The following is a 17885-nucleotide window of genomic DNA, read 5'->3' on the forward strand; positions in this document are numbered from 1 at the left end:
AATACCTGTCTGTCATAAATTGGTGTGTTTTTCAAGGATGTCGCTGAAAATGTGATCAATATTTATACATCCAAAATTCAACATATTTTGCAGAAGGTTCCCAAAATTATAGGCCTACTATTTTTTAAAGAAAATAACTTTGTAAGTATACATTTTTTTTGCACCCTTAGTTTCAGAAAAAAATATAGGTTAGGGTAACGTATTCAATAAATTTTTTCGGGCACTGGAAGTAGGAAAACTCGGGTCCCCTATTGTTGTTTAATTTATGTTATTGATTTATCAAGCGGCGGGCAATCCGCCGGGTTCGAGACAGACACGCGGCCGCCTCACGGGCAAGGTTACCCAACGTGTGCGTCGCGAAACTAGCGCACACGAAATTATCTCACGAGTGTAAAGATAACTAATGCCCAAAATACATCATACATACATACATACACTGAATCTTTATATAAAAAAATATATTGTGTTTCATTTTTATATTAGTAGCAGTGTCTTCAGTCTGTTGCTGCTAAGGATTTGATACATTTTTACGACAGAAATCTTAAACACAGTGCGACACGGTGCGTTGTTGGAAAACCATCATCGGATTGCGGCGACAAGGTGAACGTTTGCAAGTAATGCGAGTGTTGGCTGCGGCAGTGTTCGCCGGACCGCCACAACCCGCCGACGCGTCGCGGCCTCACTCCTAACCTCGCAGCGATATATATCACGCGGAAATCTTAAAACTAAAATTATCATCAACTAAAATAATTGTTATATTATATCACAGGTCCTCAGCAAGTTGCACATTTAGCCCCCTGGGTTTCCCTCGTGCATGTTGAGATTTATAAGAACTTTCTGCACCATGAAGCCACCAGTAAATGTGAGTCATTCTGATATTATTTATTTTTTAAAATAGTAATTTGATTTGCTTGCTATTTTAGCACCGAATACTAGATTATAAATGTATATTTTTTACTGCATGATAATAGTTTTATGATGTCTGTATTTTGGCCCTGTTATCGCGAATGAGAATTGATACTATTTTATTATATCTATTTTACGTAGCTATTTTAATGAATACCTTCTGGATTTTCTATAACAGGTATTAAATAGTAATATATTATTATTATTTAACTATTGCTGGATAGGTACTTCCAAATTCTCCTAGTCTGAATTGTAATTTTCTACTTTAATACATATTTTGCTCAATTATTCTGTTTCTCAGTTTAATTTGCTTTTAGCTTTCATTATTTAATTGTAGTGACACATAATTGAATATGAAATGAAAATTGTTATCAAACCGGCATAGTGTGGTTCTAGTGGACAAAACTTAGTTTTGAGTATTTTTAAGCTAGATTTAAAGCAAACAATGAAACGCTTAATTTAAATTTAATGAATAGAATATTTAAAAAACACATTGGGTATATTATAGGAAAGGAAGAAATAAACTTATTTGCGTAGAAACATAATATACAAAAATCTAATAGGTAGGTTTTCGTCAGAAAGAATTTATGTCTTCTATTATACATAGAGAAAGGGTATCATCAATGAGAGGCTTACACCTAGACAATATTCGATGATGATAGGCTACAGAATACCTATAGGCAATACTAACGGTTCTTACAACCAAAGAGTTGATTACAGTTTTTATACTGAAGCAAAAACCAGCACATGGACCTTTGGTCACGTCGGAATAAGTGTAATCAACTCACATGGAAGTTTTTACTGTTCGCATCACATGGAAATTGCGATCGATAAGTCGACGACCCTGAATTGCCCCTTTAGAATGAAATTGCTCCATTACTTTGGCTGTTAAATTAGTATATTGTTGCCTTATTTGCAATGCTAATGTCAGGTGTGTTTTAGGTCATTTTTCTCTCGATTCATCAGCTATTGACCCAGTTATTTTATGGCTAGGAGACCCATTCCTTTCATTTACGAATCTGGTATGTTTGTCAATACTTATTATATCACCAAAACAGGTCAATTTCACTTTATTTTCACTCCGATGTCAGATATAGGTAGGTTTCTGGGTCAATCGCGTAAAAGATAATTAGTGTCCGCAATCTCGATCTAAATGATTTAATCGATCTATCATCGTGATATCAGGCTTAGTAAAAGGAGTCTTTTAAAGCATTTCAAGTTCACGTAGAAAAAAAAATCTAGTTCTTGTCTCTTCTGCATCATTTCTCCATTTTCTCCGTCCTTTATTTTGATCGAACAAGTTGACAGGCCTCCTAATGTGTTCGTATCGCTAATTAGTAATTAATTTATCGCGTGTATTGACTGATGGCATCACCCGCGGTGCTTAATTAACAGACAATTCCGTTGTTCCTTGGGGTCCGGAGATAACTTACGACGCAGTTAGCGTATCGTATCGTGTTTGAATGGTCATCCTTGTTAATGATGACCTTTTGACTAATGATAAAATGTTATGTTATGAATCGACGTCCCATGTGGTCTTAAAGTTGCGTCTTTGTTCGTAGACTTAGTTCTAATTCTTTGAATTTGTCACAGAGGTCCAGTGCGAAACAAGTTGCAATGACTTGACATTACCAATGTCGAAAATGCTAGAACTTTAGGTATACCAAATACCTAAGGTCAAAAACATTTTGCGGACACAATGTCACTCTTATGACCCGTGTGTTCTATAGTTAACATTCAAATATTTAAATTCAATTATTCATCTTTTTGCTTACCTACCAGACTGCATTCTTATTGCAACATTTTGCTATTTTTTATATAACTCTAGATCCTGTCGAGTACTTAATAAATTCTCTGAAATATTTGTAAGTTTTCTTAATATTAATCAAGTTTATAATTTCCTAGGCCGCTCTCCTTCACGATGTGGACATCCCGACGAAGAAGGCGACCTTCGGCATGGGGTGCTTCTGGTCCAACGACTCACTGTTCGGTGCCACACTTGGCGTGATCCGAACTCGAGTTGGGTATTCGGGAGGCACCACTAAGAACCCACATTATAGGAGCATGTAAGTTCTAATTTTAACGTGTATCTTTTTTTACCGAAATCCGTCAAAGGAGGAGGGAAGTCCATGGTAAATAGTGACCCCTGTTAGCGATGTCTGCAATTTAAAAATTATAAAATAAGTTGTTATTTTGGACTTGTCCATTTTTAAATTATTTGAAGATTCAGCTGATTAAGTATTAGGGGTCCTACCTACATCAATTTGAAATGTAGAAGTTGAAGTGTGTCTTTAAAAACATAAGCTTCAATTTGCCTTGTCTTAATTAATGCAGGAACTCTGACCATAAAGGTGTTTTATGAGGAAACTATTGTGTTTCGTTCTTGTCGATTCTTCAAATTGTCAGGCAATAGACAATCCGAGGTCCTACCTTTATTTGTATACGTAGCAGTTGTTTCTGTAAAATAATAAAAACTTCAACCGTCAAGTACTATAGCTATTATAGAGCCCTTATGGTATAATTCCATAGAATTTCTATAACAATACTTTATGGTGCCCATTCTATGCGGCTTAAACTCTTATGCTATCATAGATTAGCCATTATCTATGATGATTAAGTGAAGCACATTTTATGTTCGTTAAGTACCGAATAATCACGTAGTTAAGTATTGGCAATTGTAGAAAGCATTGTTAAGCTATTGATGTGGAATCAAAGGATTAGGGAGTCGGAGAAATGGCGGTGCACTCAATAAATTGAATGTAATGCTTTCTGAAGTGGTTTGAGTTTAAAGGATTAACATAGAAAGTACCGATGTATCTATAATGTTTCTCGATAATTTATTTTATGCATTTATTATTTACTAACGAATTTTTGTACACACGCACAAAAAAGAAAGATGAAGACTTTATTTTACCTTTCATCATGTTGAAGCTGTGTCATGGATTCCTCTGACTAAATGATGTTCCTTTTCATACTTTCTCAACTTCTAAAATATTTTTTTTCTTCATTGGAAATAGATTTATCAAGCTTAGGTATTCATCTAAACCTTGATTATTTAAAGAAATTACGGAAGTACGACACGAGGTCGGTCAGTTGCCAAAAATATTATCATATTATCAAAAAAATCAAGGTTAAAATTTAGAGCTCTACACATTTTTCTGTAGGTATCTGTTCAGCGATAACTCATTGGAACAAGATTGTTTACTATCTAAAATGATAAATGACTTGCATTTTATTTTCTTTACTATCAGAGTGGCTAATAGAAAAACTTTTCGAATTGCAAAAACGTAACAGAATTTAAGTAATTGAAATTATATTCATAGCGAGGAAGCTTTCAATAAAATTAACTATGTGGGTTAGCTCGGTATGACTGATGGAAATTCCATTTTCCCTGTGGAACCAAGCTACTCGTACCTAAGTTTATAATTGTCTAGTATACATATTCTAAATAAAAAGGTTTGCGTCAAAGAAGTGATGACAACAATTTCTACACTACGACAATGGGCAGCATATTCGTCTTTAAATTTTAGTTCCCATAAATAATCGATGTGCGTCTCAAATAACTGTTATCTTAACACGTGTTACTTTTACTATTGTAATAAAATATGTCGATAAATGCTCATTTGTTTACAACGTAGGTAATTACATGAACCGTTTGTCATCGTCATCACTTTTTTATTAGGAACATTGTGGGGGTCAGTGATAGATCAGTGATATGATAATAAAGAATAGGTATTAAGTAGGTTTTTTCATCAATTTTATCCGACTTTATTTTTAGTGTCAGTCTAATCATGCAACCTATGTGTGATTAGACTGATTAGTGGTGTTAGATTAAATAATTATTTTATTTGAGGCCCCTATAGTTCGGCCATTCAGAGAATGCGTTCCTGACACGTCGCGATTGAACTGACGACGTAACTTTGCAATGGCGTTGCAGTTACGATAAAAATATTTTTGCTGGTTGTTTACCGTTTTAACAATTGAGGAGCATTAAAACAACATTATTATATCAATAATCAATGAATGTTATAATTTTGTGCCAAACTGAGTGTCAAATAACTTGGTAAACAATATTTTTCTAAATCTATACTGCGCTATTACAAGGTTATGTCAGCGGTTTATATTTTGTAGTGCTGTGCTAAAAATAACAGGCAAGTATCGTAATCTGTTCTTATACAGTTATAATATAAAATAATACGTTTTGATTTTCTTTTTAAGAATTGGAAAATAATGGACCATAAGACTTAATTATAACGTTTATGAAATATAAAAATAAAACTATGACCAAACCGCATTTTTATACTTAGATTAAAAATGGTAACCCCAAATGGCGTTATGGGCCGCCATTTTGTGACGCTAAAACAGTCGTCCGTTGTCGTTTCGTGCGCATAGACCACGTTTTTCAAGTGTTTTCGATCTGTTTTTATTTGATTACCCGGCTTTTGTTAGACCGAGATATCAGGATTGATTCTGTTATTGATAATAATATAATTATACATGTAGGCGAAGATGATGATGAAGACACCACCTCCTCAAGCAAATCGGAGTCTGATTAATATTCTGTTCGCACATTCAATTCAATGTACTTGTAACAAAGAATAAATAAAACAATTTTATTATATGAATATTACCTTTTTTTGGTTTCCACTTAAATAACTAAAATATAAAACAAATGATTCCGCCAATTTAAAACGAAAATAATCTTAAAATAATGCGGCGGTTCATTTTGAAGGAACGGTAACGAACTCAGTGTTATGTTGTGCCCATCACTAGTCGTGACTAACTGATAGGTGTCAGGAACGCATTCTCTGAACGGCCGAAGTATAATTATCCTAACGTCTATTTTCACCGATAACACAGACGTCTGCTTTCTTAAAACAGTTATTTACTTAAAAATTTAACGTCAAAATTAGTAAAGAGTTGTTTTAAGAAATAGGGCCTAAAAAAGGCTTATTTGTAGATAAAAATTAAGGAGCATCTCTTGTTCCTTTACTTTTTACCACTAGGGCAAAATGTATTGTACAATTTTATAAATTTTACCTACGCTTCTAGAATCTAGGTAGAACAAACGTTTGTCTGGCTTTACGTCTGAAGGACGCGAACGATCGATAGGTACAACCCAATGCTAGTTAAAGGTCGAGAAAAAAGAAAGGACGTATCGTCTTCTGATTTAGGTTTATTTTTTTTATTTAGTGGTGGACATACAAAATCGTAATAAATATGTAAATAATACCTACTAGAAGTAATTTAAGGCTTAAAGAAGTTTTTCCTAAAGGAATACACCTCTGGAAACTGAAACTGAAAGTTACATGCTTACATAACATTATCTAATTAAAATGACGTGTGATCTTACATTCCTATGTTAAACGAACGAATATAAATAGTGTAGTGTATGCAGGTACATGTGCATCATTGTATAGGTTATGTCATTATTATGACGCCTCGTGCGCATACGTCACTCGGTTATAAATACCGGATCGAGCGGTGGGGAGTCAGTCGTTGTCAGACAGTCGACCTGTGTGGTGGTGCGTTGGCGAGTCGATTAACATAATAAAATGAGCGTACAATACATTGGCGACGAGGATAAAACCGTGAGTGTTTGGACCAACAGTTACCTATTATCTAATTTTTATAATTTTGAACTACCTATTAGTTCTGTGATCCAGAAAAATATTTGATATACAAGGTTATACTAAATAATTTGTCCTATTCATGCCTATACCAAATTAATGTATGCTAAATAAGCTTTGACAACAAGTAACCTCTGACCGATGTTAATATTCAATCATATTAAAAAGAGCAAAAGGAAAGAAGGAAGGGAAGAGAGTAGAATGACAAAGTATACATAACTTTTATGTTCATGTATGTATCACCCGAATTGCAAACAAATTTTAACCTTTTTACGTAATTCTTTGTTTAAGTTTACCTTGTTACAATTCTAATGGAAGTAGCAATATTTATTGCAGGTGTTAATATTTATCAAATGAGTAATTTATAATACAAAATCATTACTTGGTGATCAGTTTACTCATTCTTAAACCTGCATCAAAGTTTATTCAATAATAGGCATTTATTGGAAGCAATATAAAGTTGCTGGTTGTTGAATTGTCGTCAAGACGACTTTAGCAGTGGTGGGATTTCCTAGAGGATATAATACAATAACCTATTTGCCTTATAATCAATTGTGTTTAATAATTGTTGTGCTTGCATGCCAACAAGGCGGAATGTACACGGATCTTATTATGTTGTTTACAATCCTATTTTGTAAGTGCCTGCATTCTAAGCAAATAAAAACCTATTCTATTCCAAAAATCTGCTGGTCATTAAATTGACAGCTTGACGGTTAGCAGTAGTGTATATCTACTGGTCATTAGATTGACAGCTTGGCAGTTGGCAGTAGTGTGTATCTACTGGTCATTAGATTGACAGCTTGGCAGTTGGCAGTAGCGTGTATCTACTGGTCATTAGATTGACAGCTTGGCAGTTGGCAGTAGTGTGTATCTACTGGTCATTAAATTGACAGCCTGATTGTTGGCAGTAGTCTATATCTACTGGTCATTGAATTGACAGCTTGATGGTTGGCAGTAGTGTGTATCTACTGGTCATTAAATTGACAGCCTGATTGTTGGCAGTAGTCTATATCTACTGGGCATTGAATTGACAGCTTGATGGTTGGCAGTAGTGTATATCTACTGGTCATTAAATTGACAGCTTGGCAGTTGGCAGTAGTCTATATCTACTGGTCATTAAATTGACAGCTTGACAGTTGGCAGTAGTGTGTATCTACTGGTCATTAAATTGACAGCCTGATTGTTGGCAGTAGTCTATATCTACTGGTCATTGAATTGACAGCTTGATGGTTGGCAGTAGTGTGTATCTACTGGTCATTAAATTGACAGCCTGATTGTTGGCAGTAGTCTATATCTACTGGGCATTGAATTGACAGCTTGATGGTTGGCAGTAGTGTATATCTACTGGTCATTAAATTGACAGCTTGGCAGTTGGCAGTAGTCTATATCTACTGGTCATTAAATTGACAGCTTGACAGTTGGCAGTAGTCTATATCTACTGGTCATTAAATTGACAGCTTGACAGTTAACGGTAGTGAACGTCTACTGGTCATTCAATTGACTGTACACGCATAAATTATCTGGCGATAGTTGTCAACTACTGCAACAACTAAATAGTAAATCTTGATAATTTTTATATTTTCTGTGCCCGGTGATTTGGATCATAAAAAGCTTCCAAACTTAACTTCTCAGAGTCTAGTCAACAACTTATACCTGCTATATTGTTCTGGTACTTAACTAACTTAATTCAAGTGCTTGCAATATAGAGGATATTACAAGAACAAACTGGTGGGTTATATACTCAACGGTTCTACAAATGACAAACATGTGCTAGGTATCTAGTTAAACAAACAGCACATTGAGGGACCGTAGTAGGTTGGCCATGTATGTTGAAGAACTCGCCCAGGTATACTGGTATGTATTCACCTATGCACAACATCCAAGTCCATCAACACCTCTAGTGGGTTGCCTACCCATAATAGTGTTAATTATAACAGTTGCTCAGTCACCCTAGGTATAATTTCAATACTTTTACTTTATTTTGCTGTATTAAAGAGGTTGTTATACAACAGAGATATTCCAGAAGATACAGAACAGTAGAACAGCATACAAGCAGCAATACTAGCTGGAAAATGTGGATCAAAATTTTGGTATTCAATAGATAGAATCTTTGGTAAACATGCTAGCTCACAATTGTAATTTCAGTACTTTAGGTTGATATAAAACTCTTAGATCAAAAGAATATGGAACTAAGCATTGGAGCAATCTGTGATTTATTTGACAATGCTACTTTATCTACCCAACTGCCTCGTTGGTCTAGCTGTCGCAAGCGCGGCTGCTGAGCACGAGGTCTCGGGTTCGATTCCCGGGTCGGGCCTGGAAGTTGGTGATTGATACACCCGTGCATCGGAAAGCACGTAAATGTCGGTCCTGCGCCTGATCTCTTTCCGGTCGTGTCGGATTGCCGTCCCATCGGGTTATGAGAGTGAAGGAACAGTGAGTGCACCTGTGTCTGCGCAAATGCTTGTGCACTATAATATGTCCTGCGCAGTTGGCTAATCCCCTTACGTGAGTACAGCCGCCGTAGCCGATAATCGGCTAGGAGGACATCATCATCATTTACCCAACTGGGCCTTCTCATCTGTGACAAAAAAATCTTTTAAGGATGATACCTGACTCTGGGAACTGTCTAATGATGATTAGCTCATGGATGATTGTTGCAATCAAGTTCTCAAAAGTTGATGATTGCGTGTGCTTTTAAAACCTTCAAGACTCAGGCTTGAATGAATTTTAATTGGTATCTTAGCCTCTTTTTTATTGATTTACATTGGTGTTTACAAATAGTTTAACAAAGTGGCCCTCATTATAATATTGTTATTTGCAAATTATGTTTTACAGTATTGCAGTACCAATAAGCAGTATAAGTACATTGAGAGTTGTGGAAGAATATGCTTCCATAGGAGCGAATAACGTAACCATATATGAACATATATGAAATAGAATCCATTTATTGATCTCAAGTTAATAAATCATCACATTAATATATTCTTGAAGTGCACACCTACTTGTAATATAAAGTTGTGTAATTTCCTCAACCCATCCCATAAGATAAGATCCATATGGGTGATGGGATGGATATCTATTAACAAAATAATGTCTTGTGTCCATAGCGTTAGGGTTAATAATAATTGATCTTAGAACACCAATCTTAGGTTACCGTAAGACAATTGGACTCGCATGAGAGGTAAAGAACTTTATCACTATTTACATTTATCGACATTTATTACTCTTTTGTGCTAATTAAACTACACAGTTGCGTCGACATTTGGTTAATAATAACTAAAATATTATTAAGTTCCTAAGTCCTACTGCAAAATATAATCTGAGTAAGTGTTCCTTAAAGTATAGGAAGTAAAATTGCCCTTAGTCACCAAATCGTTTAAAAATTTACTGGGGTGCTGTCCCTATAAAAGATAATAATATTTTTATATTCTGGTTGTCTAACTAAAACAACGTAGATAAAGTCAGCTGCAATAAAGGGTAAGCGCTTTTGAACGAAAACTACAAACATACTTATGCAGCCAACTATACTTACATAAAAAAAAATATATATATTACGTTACCTATACGCGGTCATGAAATTGGAAAAGCGTAAAATATTAAAAATGGAAGCAGCACAAAGCTGATCATCAAATTGATGAGGTCAAGTATGACATGAGAGCAGCATAGCTGCTCATGAAATTGAGATATAGAATTAGAATCCCACATTTATCTATGTGTAGACAAATGTTTTAGAAAGTTTAGCGGTTGTTTTGCAAAAGGAAAATTGCATCGACTAGAAAACTGTTTGTGAGCTGCTGTCACCTTGTTGAAAGGAAGAAGAGCATGAGTTGAGGGTCAGGGACTCTTCTATTTTATGGTGATGCAGAATGTCACAGCTTCAAAATATATAGTGCAAAGTTAGTGACACCTGTTAAAGTGCGTTCGTTACATAATATGGTTCTAATTAGTTAAAATCTAATAATATAATTAGTTAAATATGTAACCATGACACTAAAAAGCTTACCATCAAAGCATAATAATTCTTTGACTACTTTAATTTTTGAAAACCACATTAATAAAAGCAAACAAACATTACAGAACGCAATGTCCGGTGATAATAGTGTTCTTGGATGCCTAACCGAAATATAAGTATTCCTATCGCACTATTATATCATCATCATCATCATCATCATCTCAGCCATAGGACGTCCACTGCTGAACATAGGCCTCCCCCTTTGATCTCCACAGATACCTTATAAAGACGACCTTATAAAGGTCACCGGAAGACGCTGGATGCAGGTCGCTTCCAACTATTATATGCAGTAAGGTATTCATATGTTGGATGTTGAATGCTAAGAAGCTTACAGTTTCTTGACTAGATATTGGACATACATTGATGTAGGGTATTTAAAGCCTATATCAGAATTTCAGCGAGTGTACTAGCAGAAACGTGCAAAGTACTAGCGCTGATCAATAAGGTTGAAGACCAGATTGTTTGTTACATTGCTGAGATAATGATAGGCTTTGATATTCCACTCTCAAATTAAAAACTACATATTACCAAAATTAGTTGAGTTAGCATTCTCTTGCTTACAAGGCACACAAAGTACTTAACTCGTACATAGAACTACAATTTAAACCATTAAATTGGTGACAAAATATGTGGTCGCCATTAAATTGGAGACAAAGTATGTGGTCACCATTAAATGGGTGACAAAGTATGGAGTCACCATTAAATTGGAGACAAAGTATGTGGTCACCATTAAATGGGTGACAAAGTATAGAGTCACCATTAAATTGGAGACAAAGTATGTGGTCGCCATTAAATGGGTGACAAAGTATATGGTCATCATCAAATTGGAAACAGTCCATCTAGGTCACCATTCAATTGGGACGATCTTATGTGATTACTTTCCTCGTACGGCTCGTACGGTTTTGAATGAGTGAAAAGCATTGATGAGGTACCCTAATGCCGATCTTTTACCTTGGAACAATGCATTCTGTATCAGTTTTAAGTGAAGTCGAACCAAGCAAGATGAGTGCTCATTATCTGAAGGCACAGCAATATTTCAGACTTGCTTGATTTCACATGGACTGATTGGCGGGATGTCTGCCAAATGGACGGATCATCTCTAGTGTAGATATAATACAGGGCCGGAACAGCGGCTACAAAACCTGAAGTTAAACTTGCCGGCCTGATATCACTGCTACGAATTTGTCTTGTTGAGCCTGAAGCAGATGCTGGTATGTTACCGTCTGCAAAGGGACGGATTTTTATTTATGTTTATTTCACAAGGGAAGGGATGTAGTGTCCTGCAGTATCACCGATATCTGTCGTCTCCTTAAATGGAAAGGGAAATGAAATGGAAACGGAACAAAGTAAATCAGTTTGATGGCAGTGTGATCGGTGGACTGATCTGATAGCGTGGTTTTATTGTGCTGCAGGTGTTTGATAGATCTTTAAGAAATTACCAAAATATTTATGAGTTTGATTGTTGGACTTTTTGAAACAAGGTTAAAATCAAAACAACAAGGGAGAGATGTAGTGTATGCAGGTACATGTGCATCATTGTATAGGTTATGTCATTATTATGACGCCTCGTGCGCATACGTCACTCGGTTATAAATACCGGATCGAGCGGTGGGGAGTCAGTCGTTGTCAGACAGTCGACCTGTGTGGTGGTGCGTTGGCGAGTCGATTAACATAATAAAATGAGCGTACAATACAAATAGTCTCCTTATCATTTCATGAATGAGTTGCGAAAGCGTACCAGCCTTGATAGGGAGAAATAACATAAAGGCGATTAATCCAATGCTCAGTAAGAATGACTTGCAAGACAAGATGTAAACCATACAAATGACAAGCTATGTTTTCTTCGGATTATAAAATATTGTGCAATACTTTGTTTTTAAACTCCATGACTGGAAAGGAAAACGTAGGTAATAAGAGCTAGGAAATTGTTTGCAAAAATATATGCAGGCGGCAATAACAGCCGTATTCTATGTATTTTTTATCACCTACCGAAGTCCCACGGTCTTCATCTCTTCTGGTTTTGATATGCTACGATTTGAGCTGACATCACAAACATCTTTCCCAACTTCTGTTGAAAAAAAGGGTTAGAATAAATGTACCTCTAGTCTAGTAGTGTAGTCTTGCCAAAATGTTCCAACACGGGAAGATAATGGTTCAGGAATAACTTTGTAAATCGGTTTTTGTTTTCTCATTTATTTTAATTTCAGCATAATATTCATAAAATATACTCATAAACAAATTAATACTGTTAAGCAGCCATAAATAGATGCCTACGAGATAACGACCACGATGACATTTCAATTCATTCCCAAGCTTCTAATCGTTTTTATTTAAAAACAAATTAATAAATTCCAATGCAATTACGTCTTAATTCGCGTGACTATCACGGCAACCTAATCGGCTAATTATTTCGATAATCTGCATTGTCATTGAACCTACGTTTAAAAATTGTGTCCCATAATAGTTGTGCCTAATTTGATGATATCAGCCAAGGTTGTCGGCCGGCGCGTGCGCAAGGCCAAGGCGCCTCGCGTCACTCGCGTGCTACACACTAAACTAGTTAACATTTGCGTTTCTTTACACGCTATTGAGATGTTATAATAATAACGAACACGTGCGTACAGATTTTGGGAAAACAAACTAGAGTTCAACTGACTTATACAAATTATATTCACGTGTTTCACGTGCAGATTGGCAGTCATCCTGAGGTGTTTGAGTTTGATGGGAGCGGCTGGCGTGATTCGGAAATAAACAGGCTATCTTCAATTTCCTACAGACATCGATAGTCCAAAATAAATGAATAAAGTCAAAGTTAGAAGAGATCCATGCATCCACAAAACAGACATTTTGGTTTTTAAAATGGCTATATTAATGTTTTTTTTTACGTATTGTAGCCATCTATTCTTTAAAAATTGTCTGACGATAATTCTTTTTATTTCCAGTGGAGACCACACAGAGGTGATCGAGCTGGACTTTGACCCAAAAACAGTCACTTACGAGGATCTCCTTGATATGTTCTGGGCGAACCACGAGTATGGACTTACTACTAAGCTAAAAAGACAGGTTGGTAAATGCTTCTTATGCTAATTAGTCATCGTAAAGGCGATGCACATCAAGCCAAGAAGAGGCTAGGTACCCATATCTAGATCTCAAGAATTAAATTACCTAGCTGATGTGCAATTGTTTAATTCCAGAGTACCTGGCTGTGTAGGTACATGAACTGTTAAATATGTACATGAATTGGGATATATGATGATACGGGAGAGCTTGTTAAAATTATCTGGTTCCGTCTTAATGTAGGTCATGGTATATTAAGATTATAGCTTTCATCTGATGATTTTTATAGAATCTACCAAAAAACTTGGCGATATGTCAAAAATTGTTTCACATCACGTTTTCATTTTCTTTTTTAATTTACAAGAAAGTCGCGTGATGTGATAATTTTGAATTAAAAAATGCCTAGTTGGCTTCGTGCAAACAAAGATAAATCAGAAATAGTTTTGGTAAACAAACTCGTGAGCCAATGATGTAGGTGTACCATGCCCACATAGAATGTAGATAATTATCACACGTGCGGAGACAAAACTGTGTTTGTGTCCAAATATTATCTACGACTGATTTATTAATAGGGACACTCATATCCATCACAGTGTTCTAAACAGCTTTCCACTCAATAATCGTAAAAAAATTGAACGAGTCAGGATTTTAAAATGTTTCACATTTTGCACTTTTCAACCGCTACTCGAGGGAACTGAATCTCGCAAATTGAAAAAGTAAACCGCGGTTAATACTTTTCTCCATATTCGGTATAGTGGTCATGTTTGTTTTATATAGACAAACATCGCTATATCTAATCACATCTGCGTTTGTATGGACGATTTATAAACGAACTAACTTCAGACCGGGGTTTCCAATAAAATCATCAGAATTTAGCTTTCAACCGTTTAAGCTCGATTAAAAAAACAAAGTTTTTAACATCCAAATGTAAAAAAAAAAACGTTCACATACTTTATATAATATTTCAGTACCAGTCAATGATCCTATACCACGACGAGGAGCAGCGCGCGTCAGCGGAGGCGTCGTACAAGCAGATGCAGGAGCGCTGCAAGGAGCAGCTGCGCACTGAGATCGCGCCTGCCGGCACTTTCTACCCGGCTGAAGAGTGAGTATTCACATTTCTTAACAAACATTTAAATAAAATATGCTGTAAAGTATAGGTAGGTTTTTTTTCTTAGCCTGTAATGCCCCTCTGCTGGGCAGACGTCCCCATTTTACTTATCTCCACACCTCTCGATCTTTTGAGCATGCCCACGAATCAGGGTTGTAGGCGTCCAGGTCTCCCAGCCATCTCTTCTGGGGCCTACCCCGCCTGCGATGGCCATCCTGTGGTAGCCACTGGGTGACGATGTTGACCCACCTGTCTGGATGCATTCGGCTGACGTGCTCAGCCTAGTTCCATTTTAATTCAGTCGCTTCGAAACATCCACACCGAAACGACCGCCACATCGAAAACGTTGATTATAAAATGTGAAAATATGTTTTTGCTTGGTGTCCAGAAAAGGTATCTGTAACTTAATGTAGGTACCTATACTGTGGTATTTTTACAAAAAGATTCCAGTATACATAAAAGTATTTATTTTCCCTGCCTCAATAAATAAAAATAGCTTTACTGTTCTATTTACAGAACTATTTATGGTAGGCAATCCTGCAACATAGTAAGTTATCAGCGACATTAAAAATTAACCTTGCTTAGACGTCTAGCAACAACCTTTGAATATTTAACTCATGTATAAATAAGTGACGATTATTGCAATAATCAGGCCAGGGTCCACTTGTATTAAAAGTCCGGGCTCCAATGGTGAATCGCGTGTCCTTTCAATTCCGCACATCAGTTTTCCTCTCAATCAAAACAATCAATACCGATATTGGCTAGTCTAAATAAAGTTGGCGTTTGGTACCCAATTGATCGTCACGTGTTTTTGTGTCACGGGTACTGACAGTATCTATCACTCAACCTTACATAAAATGTTCACGACCACTGGTGTTAAAAAATATCAAATCGATTTAAAAAAATCCTCGTTGTATTAGTATATTCACGACCCTAACGAAAAATACGGGTCTTTTTATAGTCCGAACTAGAAGGCCCCTTTTTCTATATTATTTAATTTTAAAGTAGGTCTCCACTTCTTAGAATCAGGTTGCCTAGACGCCTTTTTGATTTATGAGCCACAAATTAAAAATAATGTGACAAACCGCAACATTATTGCTAGCCTATTTAGAATATTTAGTGTTTGAACTTGAGTTCATATCAATGTAACCAATCACCAAGTCCGTTGTGCCGGTCACGACACCCCTGAATTGATTTTATTGTAGCTCAATTGACTGAGCACACGATCACGGTTGTGACCATTTTTGACACGTGAAGGTTTTATATCAATCATTTATTTTCATTAGTTATGTACCAACAGTATTTAGGTAGGTATTTCTTTACTACAAGAATCCCAAATATAGTTTTCTGAAAGTTAATGGCGGTCCACAACAGGGTAAATTCCAAATGATTCCTAAAAATGATTTCTGTGTAGCAACCTGCATAATATTCCGTGGCGACAAAAAGTTTGGCGAGACCTGTACTATATCAATAGTAGTTCAAAAAAGATGTTGATAACATGCGGAACTTTATTAGGACGAAGTTGTCAGCAATATCCAGACAATAACCAACCTTTTTCCTTCCACAGCTACCACCAGAAATACAGACTGCAAGGTCACAAGGACCTGTGCCGCAGCCTGGGCCTGGATTCCTCCAAGCTTCAGACTTCCCACTTGGCAGCCAGACTGAACGGTTACCTAGTGGGCGTCGGTGGCAGAACACAGTTTGAACAAGAAGTCCAACGCCTAGGTCTGACTGAGAAACAGGCGGAATATGTAAGAAGGGAGTTGGAACGCAACGAGGGTGGCGGCTTGGCTTGCTAGCTTCTTTAAATGTGAATAGGTGTCTATTTTCTATTAAATGTTGAAAACTTAAAATTGTTAGGCAATGATCTAGTTTTATGTCGATTTAATTTCTTCACTTCACTTCACCAAGAAGTTTTAGAAGATTCAATACTTCAAATAGAAAAATAGTTAAAATGTCGTATTCCGTATGAAAGAGTATAGTAAATGTAAATTCATAACGTTGAACTAATTCTTTAGTGCAATTTTATTTTCATGTTGTTGGTAAGAAGCTCAAAGTAGCCTGCCATAACAACAGCACAGCATTTTAAACGTAGTTAATATTTTCCTTAGTTATAGTTTTAAGAAGGTAATTGTTTATTTTAAGCTTAGAATAGAATATGTTAATATCACAACCATTAATGTTTGGAATCGAAAATTGAATTATGAAATTGTAATTTTCTTTGTCCTCACTTTCATATTACAGTATTCAGTTTTGGAAAATAATGCATACTTACCAATTATCTCATTAATGATACTTATGTATCGCGTATTGTTATGTTTAGTGATGTTAAGATAAATTTATTTTCTCACTTTTGGTGGTTTTACTTCGTCATCAGCCTTTTTTATCGCCCCACTATTGGGCTCAGGTCTCTTCTCAAGGACTAAGCGTTAAACACCATCCTTGCTCAATGTGGGTTAGTGTTATCAGACTTTAGAATCCTAGACACGTTTTTCTTCACCTAACCTTAATCAAATAATAGCCTAACGGAATCGAACTGACACACTCATACTTGCGAGGTTGGTGCTTCTTTATTTGTATTTTACTAGCTTCCGCCAGCGGCTTCGCCCGCGTGGTGTGTTGATAAAAAGTAGCCTATGTGTTAATCCAGGGTATCACCTATCTACATACCAAATTTCAATCAAATCGGTCCAGCCGTTTTTGCGTGATTGAATAACAAACATACATCCATACATTCTCACAAACTTTCACATTTATAATATACTAGCTTCCGCCAGCGGCTTCGCCCGCGTGGTGTGTTGATAAAAAGTAGCCTATGTGTTAATCCAGGGTTTCACCTATCTACATATCAAATTTCAATCAAATCGGTCGAGCCGTTTTTGCGTGATTGAATAACAAACATACATCCATACATTCTCACAAACTTTCACATTTATAATATAAGTAGGAATATAAGTAGGATACGAAAGTTACAACAAACACCAACTCACAGCACAACTAGCGCCATCTGTTGATAGTTTTCAATTGCGTAAAATCAGAATTAATTTCATTTGTTAACATAGGCGATTATCACACTGCCCCGCATGATGCAGCGTAGTGCGTGGATGCGTTTTTTTTCCGTTGTATGGAAATATCTCCGTTTGTATGGAAAACACGCATAGTC

The 17885-nt window shown here is 36.1% G+C and overlaps 1 protein-coding gene across 1 annotated transcript; it reads left to right on the forward strand.

Moving 5' to 3' along the window:
- The first annotated feature begins 618 nt into the window (after positions 1–618).
- Positions 619–17074, forward strand: LOC124634847 (peptide methionine sulfoxide reductase). Its single transcript, XM_047170503.1, has 5 exons — positions 619–862; positions 2812–2972; positions 13494–13614; positions 14577–14713; positions 16287–17074. Exons 1-5 carry the CDS (start codon positions 815–817, stop codon positions 16519–16521), a joined length of 702 nt encoding a protein of 233 aa, XP_047026459.1. The 5' UTR covers positions 619–814; the 3' UTR covers positions 16522–17074.
- Positions 17075–17885: the final 811 nt, after the last annotated feature.

The sequence above is a fragment of the Helicoverpa zea genome, chromosome 12 (assembly GCF_022581195.2).
Source record: "Helicoverpa zea isolate HzStark_Cry1AcR chromosome 12, ilHelZeax1.1, whole genome shotgun sequence".
Lineage (NCBI taxonomy): Eukaryota > Metazoa > Arthropoda > Insecta > Lepidoptera > Noctuidae > Helicoverpa > Helicoverpa zea.